The sequence below is a fragment of the Desmodus rotundus genome, chromosome 3, assembly GCF_022682495.2.
Source record: "Desmodus rotundus isolate HL8 chromosome 3, HLdesRot8A.1, whole genome shotgun sequence".
In the NCBI taxonomy this organism is placed as follows: Eukaryota; Metazoa; Chordata; class Mammalia; order Chiroptera; family Phyllostomidae; genus Desmodus; species Desmodus rotundus.
The window spans coordinates 73442431-73455597 of record NC_071389.1 but is presented as its reverse complement, the minus strand read 5'-3'; the positions used below and the strand labels follow the sequence as shown (position 1 = coordinate 73455597).

General features: G+C 46.4%; 1 protein-coding gene across 4 annotated transcripts in view; it reads right to left on the bottom strand.

Annotated features, from left to right (window-relative positions):
• The window catches only part of MBOAT1 (membrane bound glycerophospholipid O-acyltransferase 1), a 104510-nt gene extending 93373 nt beyond the window's left edge, over positions 1 to 11137 (bottom strand). The window contains exons 1-2 of one of the 4 annotated variants that reach the window (XM_053920427.2): positions 10742 to 11137; positions 5005 to 5064 (exon numbers count right to left, since the gene is read on the bottom strand). In XM_053920427.2, coding sequence (XP_053776402.1) covers positions 5005 to 5064; positions 10742 to 10844 — 163 coding nt within the window. In that variant the 5' untranslated portion in view covers positions 10845 to 11137. The remainder of the gene's footprint in view (positions 1 to 5004; positions 5065 to 10741) is intronic. The other 3 variants (XM_053920426.2, XM_045199484.3, XM_024565421.4) reach the window with 3 other exon arrangements.
• Positions 11138 to 13167: the final 2030 nt, after the last annotated feature.

Here is a 13167-nt window from a genome sequence, read left to right as displayed (position 1 = left end):
TGACTTTGATAGTAAGTACATAAGCTACCTAGTCAGAAAACTAATTTTTAAACTGTATCTATACAAAATAAAAACAAAAAAAATTTTTTAACGTTTTGATTAAAATAGATATTTAAAATAAATAAAATACAAAAAAAAAAAGAAGCAAACATAATCCCAGGGAGAAAATGTCTTTGAAACAAAGATGTCTCAACCCAGTGACACTCACAGCTAAACCACTTCATGAAATTTCACAAAGTGACTTCTGAATTCAGCAACTTCCTGTAGGCCTTAGCAACCTGTTGCTGCTGTGGACCTTTGTTGATTCTGTCTCAAATTGGAGGTACGGAATGATGAATGAGACAAAAGGGGGCCGCATTGGGTTGAGGGAACAAACCAGTCTTTTTTTTTTTTAATTACTTGTTTGAAATAAGAATTTAGAACCACATGAATAAAAACCTTTTCAAATGTGCCCCTGCTCGTTTTCAACTTAGACTAGAACCTGAACTCCTATGGTTACTTGGTAATTAACCAGAGAGGGGAGTATCTGTGATAATGCCATGGTTGGGAAATCCCCAGCACTATCAGCCCAGATATCTTCATTTAACATTTAAAACCACTTTCATGCTGTTGTGAACTTTCAAAACCATTACTGCAAATCCTATCAGCACTACCAGTGCAAAAAAGACTAACCACGGATAACTTTAAAAAGTTACAGCACAATTCCACCATTACAAAGAAGTTAGTAAATGATTGACCAAGCAAGTGCACAGTTCTTGGGTAAAAAAACACATTACATATGGGTTAATGGGTTCGCCTTGTGGCAGGTGGTCAGGTTTCTTTATTAGTGGTCTATTAGCAAAGCGCGTGTTTAACCAGAGTAAACTACTTGAAGTCACTTTCCCCGCTGATTCCTCCCCACCCTCACGCTGCCCTGAAACCCACTGGGAACCGTCATTAGTGAGACTGCAGCAAGTTCTCCCTTTGTCCTGTTTACCGAAAGGCTTGACTTACTTAAAATAGGAAGCTTCTGAAAAGCACACGACCACTGTTACTAAATTACACATTTTGATTTCTTTTTAGCAGTTGCTGCTACAAAAGATATTTCCAGATTGTATTTCCTTAGATAAAATCTCTTCACGAAATTTTTCTTTATAAGTGGAATCTTGAGGCCAGACTGCACGATGCTGGGAGCGCGTGGGTTCATGGCTCCTTTTATATGTGGGACTTCCAACCGCTGAAGGAAACTTCCACGTTGTTCACGCAAACCTGAGATGATTGGTCCAAAAAATGAGACTACTATCTGCATGTGTAATCGCATGTGATACACACATCAACTTCACATAATGAAAATGGGAATGGAGTATTTAATATTTAAACAACCCAAGATTAACATCTAGCTATCGGAAATTTGGCCATGATTTAACTTTCAAATCAGAAATTAGGCCTACTCCATCTGAAATGTAGGTTCCAAATAATAAACAGACCTAACTGGTTGGTAAAAATAACTGGCTCCCAATTTTATCTTAACTTAATCATTCATTCCAATGCAAGAATGTAAATAAAATTCTACTTCAACCCAACAAACATTAATCTAGTTCCTACTTTGTACCAAACATACCGAGATGACTAAGATTCACCATCTACAGAGAATGTTCACCTTTTCTCTAGTCTCAGCATTTCTGTTCAAACAGCTTCTTCTTCCTAGAATACTCTGCCTGTCCCACCTGGCCCTACCCCAGCACCTTCACTTCCTCCTTCTCCTTCAAAAGCAGCAGCTCCCAGGAAGTCTTCCCGGCAACCTCTCAGGACAGGCCCATAGGTGCTGAGGCCCTGTGTTCTCGGGCAATGGCATCTGCACACGGCCCCTGGAGCACTGAGTACATGTATTACCAGGTTTCCAGGTAAAACAGTAGTAACAAGTGCCTCCAGGCTTGTCTCCCAGGAGGCTCGGGTCCTCATTAATCTCTATATCCCCATGCTAGCCCAGTACGTGGCTTACAGTCCTCAATAAGCAAATACGGTCCTGTGCCGCTTACGGACAGGAACCCACTCTGAGAAATGTGTTGCTAGGTGATTTTGTCATTGTGTGAACATCATAGAGCGCACCTAGACAAACCTTGATGGTAGACCCTACTATTCACTCAGGCTGTACAGTATAGCCTACAGCTCCTAGGCGCTAAGGCTATTCAGCAGGTTACGGTACAAAAGAACACAGGAGTAAATCAAGCACAGGAAAAATGATGCAATGAAGAGATGCAACAAACATGGGATGTATGAGGCACAATGTTCTACAGCAAACTTTTAAAAAAATTTTTAATTTTCACCCAATGTTTTTTTCATTGATTTTAGAGAAAGGAACAAGGAAAAGAGAGAAACATCAATGTGAGAAGGACGTATCGATCACTTGACTGCCGTATGCACCCCAACGAGGGATTGAACCCACCACCTAGGTATGTGCCTGAACTGGGAATCAAACCTGCGACCCTTTGGTCCACAGGATGATGCTCCAACCAACTGAGTCACCCAGCCAGGGCAGCACACTTTTTTGTTTTCAAAGTAGAAAGAGTGCACTCTAAAACAATGACAGAAAGTATGGCATAGCAAATACACAAACCAGTCATTTATTCTCACACGGTCATTTATTCTCATCATCAGGTAGCGTGCACTGTACATGATCGTTTGTGCTGCACTTTACACAACTGGTAGTGCAGCAGGCTTGTTTACACCAGTGTCACCACTAACACGTGAGGAATGCATGCACTGTGACGTTACAGTGGCTACAAAGTCACTAGGCGTAAAGAATTTTCCAGCTTTATCATAGTCTTATGGGACCCCGGTGGTTGACTGAAAAGTCACGTGACACAGGACCGTGGATGAGATGACGAAGGCAGAGCAGCCGGCTGGGTGCCTGACAGCATAAGCATTCAATACACAGAAGTTTTGGTGTCACTGGCCAGAAAGGCAAACTAAGGTCAAGTTGTGAAGAACACCTCTTGTTCCACAACAGGAAAGCGAAAGCTCCAGGACCCACCAGGGCTCTCCTTGACATGCCAGAAAGTACACGGCTGCACCTCCACTCTATCTGCCTCCCTTTCAATCACTGCCAAAGCAAGCCACCAGACTGAGACACCAGCCAGGCTGGACTCACCAGGGTGCCCTGCAGCAGATGCTGCTCATCCCCCTGTTCCATGTGCAGGGCTGGACTAAAGGCAACTCCCCCCTCCACCAGCCCTATCCTTCTAGTTCTATGGAACTGGGGTTTACACCTCACAGTATCGCTCTTAACACATCTCACCCTTTGATGTCCCCGGGCTGCCCTGCAAGCCACCTTCCACCTCCCAACAGCAATCTCTTCAGAACCACAAGGACCTTTCTACCACACCTGCAGTGGGGCTCCAGGAAAGGTCAAAATGCTCAGGGTCAGTCACTAGCCTTAACAGATCTCTGGGAACCCAGAGGGGGCACCCCTACCTGCCTAGAACCCTCCCACTCATCCCAGACCCTCATGCCCAGCAAGCAAGTTCCACTTCTCAACTCGAAGCCATTGGCTGCAACTGACTTCCTCCTCTTCCTCCTCCTCATCGACTCATGTTCCTACTGCTCCCTCCTTTTCCCACAGCTGACCTCCTTCTCTAGGCTGGCTCTCCTTCGGCTCCACCCAAAACCTCAGTCTGCCCAGCTGTCCCCTTTGTCTCTCAGCCAAGCTGGAGAATCATCAGCCTCCAGGCATTTTCTTTCTCATTTTCCCACTACAATGGCAGGGGGCGGGCGGGCAAGTAGGGAAAAGAGCGTCACTGCTTTGGACCATTTTTCTTCCGCCATCCTTATACAAAATCTTTCCTCCCCTCAAACTCTACCCAGACTCCTTATATTAAATGAGATGTTGTCCACAGGGCAGCTGGCTGTCTGAGAGCAGAGCAGGTCCTACCCTCTCTGGTCCTTCTTCACACTGTCAGACTCTACCAACCTCCACCATCCTGGAGAGCTTGGGTCCTGTGTTGTCTGCTTCTCCACTTCACCTCCCAGGATTCAGCTGGGAAGCTTCACTGTTTAAGAGGACAATCTGCCAAACCCCCATTTCCTGGGCTAAACCAAATTGCCTGGCACCCCAGCTCCCATATACACACCCTGACCTTCACCGTGGCCCAGAAAAGCTTCACGGGGAATCTTCTCCTGCAGCATCCCAGCCTCCAGCTCTCTCCCTTCCTCTGCACCTGCTCCTCAAACTCCTTCAATCTCTGGATAGTTCTCTTTTCACTTTCATCGCTTCCAACTATGTGCCAGTATCTTTCAAGACCCTTACTGCTTAACTTTCCAACAGCCTTCTCTGGAAATATCCAACTATCTATATTACTTTTGCTCCTCAAAGAAGCTGCTGAATGAGAAAGGTTATATATTGATACAAATTTGTGCATCTAAAAATCTATGGTTTTCAGTGAGTGGATTAAACTCAGCCACCCATTAAATTGTGTCTAGTCGGTTCTTCCTCCACTCACCCATAAAGACTACTCTAAATCCTCACTCATCCTCAAAACCGCTGCTCCTCCCCATCCCTGCACGCTTCAGCCATGACCCCTGCACCACGTTGCAGAATGAAAACCCTTGCACAACCTCAACCCTCCAACACCATGCGGTCAGTGATAAGCAGTGGCTCTAAACTTCAGCTGGCATGAGACTTACCTGGGGTGTCCTTCCTCTCTGATATTCAGATTCATCAGGTCTGGAAAACATGCCCAAAACACACATGGCAACAGATTCTGATGAATGACAGTCCACACACCAAACTTTGAAAAAAACTAGTCTACAGCACGGGTCTGCACACTCTGGCCCTTGGGCCAGATCCCACCAGCCGCCTGTTTCGGTGTGGCCTGCATGCTCAAAATGTGTTTTCTATTTGTAAAGAGTTAAAATAAAACAAGTGAAGAAAATTCCACGACACCCGAAAATGATATGAAATTCAAATCTCAGTGTCCATAAACTGTTTTAGGAGGGCACAGCCATGCCCAATTATTTATGTCTTACCTGTGGTTGCTTTCATCCTATAATGGCAGAGCTGAGTGGTTGTGACAAAGACTGTAGGGCCTGCAAAGTCAAAAATATTTACTGTCTAGCCCTTCAGAAAAAGTTCACTGACCCCTGGCCTGCAGGATAAAGTGTAAACCCCTCACCAGAGCATTTCAGCTTCCCGGTGACGTGACTCCTGCTCACTTCTCCAACCTAGAGTCCTGTGGTCCACACGACCGCAGCCCACCCCCCACTGCAGTGGGCTCTCAGTTCCTCGAGTGAAGCACACAATCCCACACTCTGTACCTCTCCATGTGCTGCGCTTTGTCACCAGTTTGCCTGACAAACTTGGCAACTTGTTTACCTGAAAACTTGGGTCTTCATCCTTCAGGACCCAAGTGCTCCTCCTCCTCACCTGAGAGATGCTCTCTGATGACCATGCCTTATCTCTTTCACCTGTGCTTGATTAACTTTGTATCCCAGTTATCCATCTAGCAGCGGTGTCCAACCCGCAGGCCACAGCCCAGGATAGCTATGAATGCAGCCCAACACAAAACTGTAAATTTACTCAAAACAATGTGAGGGGTTTTTTGTTTTTGTTAGTATTTGTGTATTTAATATGTAGCCCAAGAAAACTTTTCTTCTACCTGTGTGGCCCACAGAAGCCAAAAGGCAGCACACCCCTGGTACAGCCATGGTTCTCAAACTTTCAGGCATATCGTTAAATGCCCAGCAGCTGGGCCCATCTCCAGCAGACGGGGGCACCAGGCAGAGAATGTACTGGGTTGGCCAAAAAGTCTGTACAGTTTCTTCCATAAAATAAAACACACATTTTTCATTATCGCCAATAACTCTATTGATTTGTATACTTTGAGTATGTTGGCTATCTCCTTTTATTGGCTTCTAGTGGACAGAGACCAGGGGTGCTGCTAAACATCTTCCAATGCATGACAGCCCCACAGCAAAGAATTATTTGGCCAAAATGTCAATCATACCAAGAAACTTCATAAACTACTTTGACACGTTCAATCAGTCACACTGCCCTGGCTGGTGTGGCTCAGTGGATTGAGGGCCAGCCTGTGAACCAAAGGGTTGCCTGTTCAATTCCCAGTCAGGGCACACTCCTGGGTTGCAGGCCAGGTCCCACGTTGGGGGCACGTGAGAGGCAACCAGCTGATGTTTGTCTCGCACGTCAATGTTTCTCTGCCTCTCTTTCTCCCTCCCTTCCCTGCTCTCTGAAAATAAACAAAATCATTAAAAAAAACAAGGCTCTATTTTATGAAGTTTTATAATGGGTATCAGTAACATTGACATATACTGTAACTAATGATAAACATTTATTGAGAGCCTACTATTTCCTTGGAATACAAGAAGTGATAAAACCTCCACCTCCAAGAGACTTTAAATAAGTTTGAAATTCAGCATATAAACCCAGCAAGGTAACTAACAACATAAGGCACCATTTACTAAGTCAAATGTAAACCGTGTCAAAGGTAAACAATGAGTTCCACAGGCATCCTATGTGTCCGATGGCTTTCCCTTCTCTGTTCCACCTGAGTTCCATCCACAAACCTCCGCCAGCACCTGCACTGCTCTGTGGCTGCACGGCACATACACACACACACATATACACACACACGTACGTGGGTCCTCTGTCTCCTCTACTGGTGTATCCACTCTTCCAGACAGGAACGATCTTGGCTCTTTTTTTTATCCTTGGACTCTACAACCTGGCCAGGTACCTGGCACTAATAACATTAAATAAATATTTAATTGATTTAATAATGACTATGGAATGTGAGCTGAGCATTTAAGGAAGGGCAAGACTTAGATAAGAAAAGGGTTGAAGGCTGGGCTTCCCAAGAATGTGCAAGGGAACCAGCGGGGTGATTAAAAAAGTTCCAGGCAAATAAAGAAACCCTGTGGCCATAGCCACCCCCACCCCCAGCCCATGCAAGAAAAAATCAATCAACCCCCTGCTGGTATCTCACCAGCCCAGAGGGCCAGGTTTTCAGAGCTGGTCTTCATTCATCCAGCCTTTTAAATTGTAACGCAAGCTTACCCTTAATAGTCCTAAAACTTTGCTGCTTTAATCTCAGTATCATTTCCTGAATTCTTATGTTCTGGTCTGTTTTTCTCATGTCCCGTTTTCTGCTGATTAACGTAGCAAGGGAGGGAGGAGTAAACAAACAAACCCAAAAACTCCTAATTTAACAATGACTTAATACTTTATACAAACACAAAATTTGAGGGTACCAGTCAATAAAAATTGCCTTGGCACCCAGAGTTCCCCCACCAAAGTGGAAATTCCTCAAAACCAGGAAATAAGTTTCAGCTTCCACAGCTCCTATACAACCATGCACCACACAAATTAATGAGGTCAGTATCTCATCTATCCCGGTAGCTGAGTCAATCATGCAAACTCAGAAGGCTTTGGTTAAAGTCAGATCATGTCACACTCCACAACCAAAGCAAAATGGACAGGACATGAACAGATGAGTTCTTTTTTAATTTTTTTTATTTTTATTTATTGATTTGAGACTGAGAGAGAAACATCGACATGTTGTTCTACTTATTTATGCATTCACTGGTTGATTCTTGTATATGCCCTGACCGGGATCGAATCCATAACCTCGGCATATACAGCCTTGGCATATGAGGATGACGCACTAGCCAACTAAGCTACCTGGCCAGGGCGACATGAGCAGATGATTTAAACGAGAAATAAAACAGTCATCCTCCATTCCTTGATTCCCCCTAAATTGGAAAGAAAAGTTCTTATCTAACCTATCTTGAGTAGGTGAAGCTTTATATCTGAATAACCATACTAATTGCCAGAGCTCTGTATTTGCTGGGCAGACAGGGACTCTCTTGAGAAATCAATTCTCAACACACTCATTTGGAAGGTACCTCTGGAAGACCCTAAGTCATCCCTCATCCCCTATGCTCTATCTGAAGTGCTGTACTCTACTTGTTCTCACTAAGTAAGATGATTTTACACTGACCATCTATAAGAGGATGTCAGGCTAATCAAAGTCCCTGGAAACTAAAACCACAGATTTTTTTCCTCAGTATGGTCACAAGTGCACAAATACACAGGCTTCCCCCAGGAGTTAACAGAATAGGTAAATGGAAGAATCGGAAAGATAATAAAAGCAGTTTTCACTGACATAATAGAATGCTCGACAGATATTTCAGTTTTTGCAAGTAATAAACTACTTGACACAGGAACATCCAAAGCCAAAGAAGTTCTGAGAAGTGCATTCCATTCAGAAATTATGAAGGTACATGTGTAATGTGAAGTCACTCATTCAGGGGGGTGGGAAATTCAGTGTCTTTAAGAGGCTTATGAAGAACAATTTGGGTAATTTGAGGTGTATGTTTTATCATTTTTTTTAGCACATCGCAGGCCAATAAAAGTCACTTTTCAATGCAACAGGAGCAAACACTGATCAAGGACTGTGCTTCTGACCTGCCCTCCAAGTCAGGCCTCCCTTTCTGTGCCCCACTCTGCGCCAGGGGAGGAACCCCTGCAGGCCCAGCCACCCTGGGGTGGGGGGGGAGTGGAAGGGGGAGAAGGGCTGAGGTTCTCGATCTGCTCGCCACCCTGTCCTGGCAGGGGTTGGGTGCAGCTCTCCCTGGGCAGTGACACCAGGACTTCCTTCCCTTTCCCCTCTGGCTCCCAGGTCTTGGTACCTGAACATCCTTTGTCAGTTTCCCTAACACTGCCCACACCCCTCTAAGTAATTCATTCACGTTTCTCCATGGCAACCCATTGAGTTGAATTTTGTTTCTTGCCAGAACCCTGTCTGATACAAGGACCTTCCTCACATAGGACATTTTATATCTACATAAAATTTCTCAACTCCAAAATGTAGGTCTTATTGCCATCTCCCATTTTACACACGAGGATGCTGGGGTCCTCAGATGAGGTCACACAGGAAGTTTGCTGACGGAGCAGGACTTATACCCAGATCAGTCTGACATTTAAGATCTTTAAGAAGCCCTTGAAAGTGTGAGGAAGACACCACGCTGGCAAACTCTCAAGCCACTGTATATCCCCAAATCACATTGTTTATGATGTGGGATGTTCCCCTGGGTCTACAACGAGCTAGCTGGGGCATTGCCCTGTAAGTGCTTCTTCCACTGAGTCATTTTATTGGACCCTGCTGGAGGGCGGAGGGGCTGTCCTAAGATCCAAGCGATCACAGCTGCTCCTTCCTTGCCCACCGCCCACATTCTTCCTTCAATCATCCCAGAAATCCTTAAACACCTGTAAGGCCCTTATTTTTTTTTTATAAATTAAAAACAAGGTTCCTTGACAGAAACCTAGGAAATCTGGAGATGGGGGTGGATGCAGTTAAAAAGCACTTGATAACATCATACTGGCACCTCCCAGTCATAACTCGCCAGGTTCCATTAACAAGTCTCTCTCCATACACAAGGCCTCACTGGATTTCTCTCTGTACCTGTGCAGAATAGCTTAACACAGAAAATGCAATTAAGATAAATTCTGATGGGGCAGGGGTGGGGGGGAGAGGTAAGTGCAAAATGGACCCCCCCTTTGGGAAATTCAGCTATCAGTTATATTCATTTCTGGGCTAAAGACTGCTGTTATTTCTGCTTTTGCCTAGGTCACTAGGTCCCTCCACCCTCACTACACACCGAGGAGTAATTTACAGCACAAGTTAGGATTTGATACCTCTCCCAAGTTAACGCACTTAGATTTTGCAACTGCTAAGAAAGCAATGGTGAGATCAGGTAAGGTTCTGAATCAGGTCTTCAGCAGAAACCAGGTACAGGTGGATCCATAAACAGTATCTGAGTAAGGCAACCCACCGGCTCACTTCCTCATTGGGGAAAGAATGGGAGTGGAAAGGGCGGCAGGTGTGCTCTTGTTGGGATGAAAAAGAAAAAAAAAAAGATCACTAGTGACAGACAGAGGAAGAATCCTGGCCAAATACTCAGCATGGAACACAACGGGCAGGAAGGCAGGGGGCCCTCCTCCAGCTGCCCCACCCGATTCCATCCAAATCAACAAGCATTTGTTGACTCAATACTGAGCACAAGGTGGATCTAGCCTGTAGCGCCTACAGCGGACAAGAAAATGAGTAAGACAACCACAACCCTCAGGAAGATTGCCTACGAGGAATTACTGTTCTTTATTGCCATTTTCAATTTTCACGGTAGCAGACGATATAAGACAGTCGGAATAACTTCAACAGCGCCCCCTCTTCTCCCCCTAACCTGTCCAACTCGGGAGCCCCGGGGAAGCCAGTGTCCTGTGTCCTTCCTCCCTGTCGGATGGACATCACATATGGTACAAAATAACTGTCATCCTGATTTGAGAAGTCTCACTGCTGAAGTTCCAAACCCAGGTCTCTCATTCAGAAGCTCTAGGCTATAGTCTCTAAATCAACCAAGTGTAATTTTTATGTAGAATCATCTACATTAAAAATAATGACTTCACTGATGAAAGAAACAACTAATTCACCTATCAGAAGACTTTAGAACTTGGTAACAGGAAACAAGGCAACCCAAAACTTTTTTTGTAAGTTCTTTCGGACCTGCCGTGCAGGGTACATCAATGTTTTTCACACTTACAGGGGAAAAACAAAAAAAAAAATGCCCACCTGTCCGGTTTGTAGCTGTAAAATCTGCTATGGGGCGGGGCCAGAGGGAGGTAGCATTTCCCCCAGAGACTCCAGGCTCGCACTGGCTCGGGGAGGGGTCTCGCGCCCCACACCGCACTCACCTGGTCCAGCGGGATGCCCAGGAGCTGGCTGAGCGGGTGCAGGCAGGTGGAGCCCGTGGTGCGGTAGGAAAGGCTGGACGGCGGCGCGGCTGCCATCCCGCATCTTCGGAAGGCGGCTGCCCCAGCCCCGGCAAGCGCCACACTACTCTCCTTCCTCCCGCCCGAGTGCTCGCGGGTGGCCGCCCGAGGGGCAAGCGACCTCCTCTTGCAGAGATCTAGCGGCGAGGCCGAGGGACCCGGGCGGACGCCAACACCCGGGGCGCGAACTTAGTGTTGGCGCCGCGGCCAGGGCGCCGTGGGAGGGCCGCGCCGAGCGCGCCGCTTCCCGCTCCCTCCTCTTGGTGCTCATTGGCCTGGCACTGGGGACCGCCCGGGAGGAGGGAGGGAGGGAGGGAGGCAGGAAAAGTGGGGACGCGGAGCCCGGCCCAGAGCGCCGCCCGGTCCGCCCCGCCTAGCCCGACCCGAGCCGCCAGGAGTGGAAAAGCGATACCCGCGGGCGCGCTGCTGGCGCGCCCTCCCGGGAGTGGGAGGCGCCTCTCCTCCGAGCTCGCAGTCCCAGCTCCCAGCAAAACGTCCTGACCTCCACCCACAGCACCCAGGCGGCCGCCTTTCACTGAGACTAACCCCCTGCCCCTCCCTGTTTACGCGCTCACCCTGCTCCCTGTTCCCTCGCCGGCTAAGATTTCCTGCGCTTTCCTTTCGAGCTTTCTCCCTGGCAGTCCTTACTGCAAAGGGTTAACAGGCCAGCGGCAGGAGCCCAAGGAGAACCCCGTGCTGCTAGCCAGGGCCCCAGCACCCAGACTCGTGCTCTTTCTTGAGTGTCATCACCAACAAACTGCCCTGAACTTTAAATGGCCAGACCGGAGTTTCTCAACCTGTGTGCCCTACCGAGGGGCAAAAGCAGTCCCTACCACCACTCCGTGTCACCGTGGAGATTTTACAGGGGGCCACCACCACCAGATGACAATCTCACCACACACACACACACACACACACACACACACAGGCATATGCTTGAAAATTAATTATACTGCACAGGCTCATTAGACACCACACAGGTCTAGAAACTGACCAGAATTGAGGCACTGTTCCTCTTATCTTGAGCAAGATAACAGCTTGAGGGAGCATTTGAGGAAGAAGGGGCTTGAAAGCACTGTTTAAAAAAAAATCAGCACAGATATAAATTGCCACATAAGAGAAGTTCTATTGATACTGTAGCACAATTAATATTAAAAGAACTATTAGATGACATAGTATCAAGAGAATAGATAAGTTACACTGTAGATTATTTAAATAGGCTCCTGGAGAACTGGATATCACCCTAAGATTTGTTAAGAGCTACTCCATGAACACATGGCTCTCTTCTCCTTCCCCTTCATCCCTGTTTCCAACCTCTTTCAACTGCAGATTCGTCATCATAATTATTATATGCTAGACATAACTTTGTAAAAGTTGTTTCATATACCAGTGACAGTCACCCATGTGGTAGTTATAATCTCTACAGATAAGAAACCCGGAGCTTACAGAGCTGAAGAACCTGGTTTTATTTAGGGAGGTCCAGTAAAACACATCTGTCTGATTCCCGCGCCTGGGCTCTGGGTCGTTTTGATGCCTTGCCTCCTCTAAAACAAAGCACTGCTCTCCCTAGCAGGAGGCCCACCCACATACCTGACGCAGGCCTGTCACTGCAGTGGGCAGGCACTCTGTTTACTGTTCAAAATGAAGTGCCAGCAGGGTGCTAGAGGCACTCGGTCTCACCTGTTTTCTATCTGCAGTACAAGACTTGCTGTCACAGTCAGGTCTTTAATCTCCTTTCCGGGAGATTAAACCTTGCTCAGAGTGTGAAGTCATCCAGAAGATCCAGTGCTCGTCCTGATGACTGGTCTAAAATTACAGGCCAGACAAAAAGACCTGAAAAGGGTTCTGGCATGTTTCAGGAAGGCAGCATGACACTATGGACTGATACACCCGCAATGCCAGTCACATGCCAGACCAGGCCCTAACCAGCAAAACTCAATTAAAGCAGTCCTCAGAGTCTCCAGGGGTGGAACCCCTCAAGAACATAAAATTCTAATGATACAATCCATGTAGATGTGACCAAAAATAATCACTACAAAACCATCAACAATGATCTGACCCATGTAAAAATGGAATTACCACTTTAGTAATACTAAATGTGTATGTGTTGAAACTATATTCACAGAGCATATTCATTTATATCATCCTTTTGATTCTGCCAACAACTCTACGAGGTTGGACGGGCAGGTGTCATCATTCTATTATCATGCCATCATTCTCTCCGTTATTAAAAACCATTTATTTATTTACTTTTAGAGAGGGGAAGGCAGGGAGAAAGAAAGGGAAAGAAACATCAGTGTGTGGTTGCCTCTTGCACACCTCCCACTGGAGACCTGGCCTGCAACCCA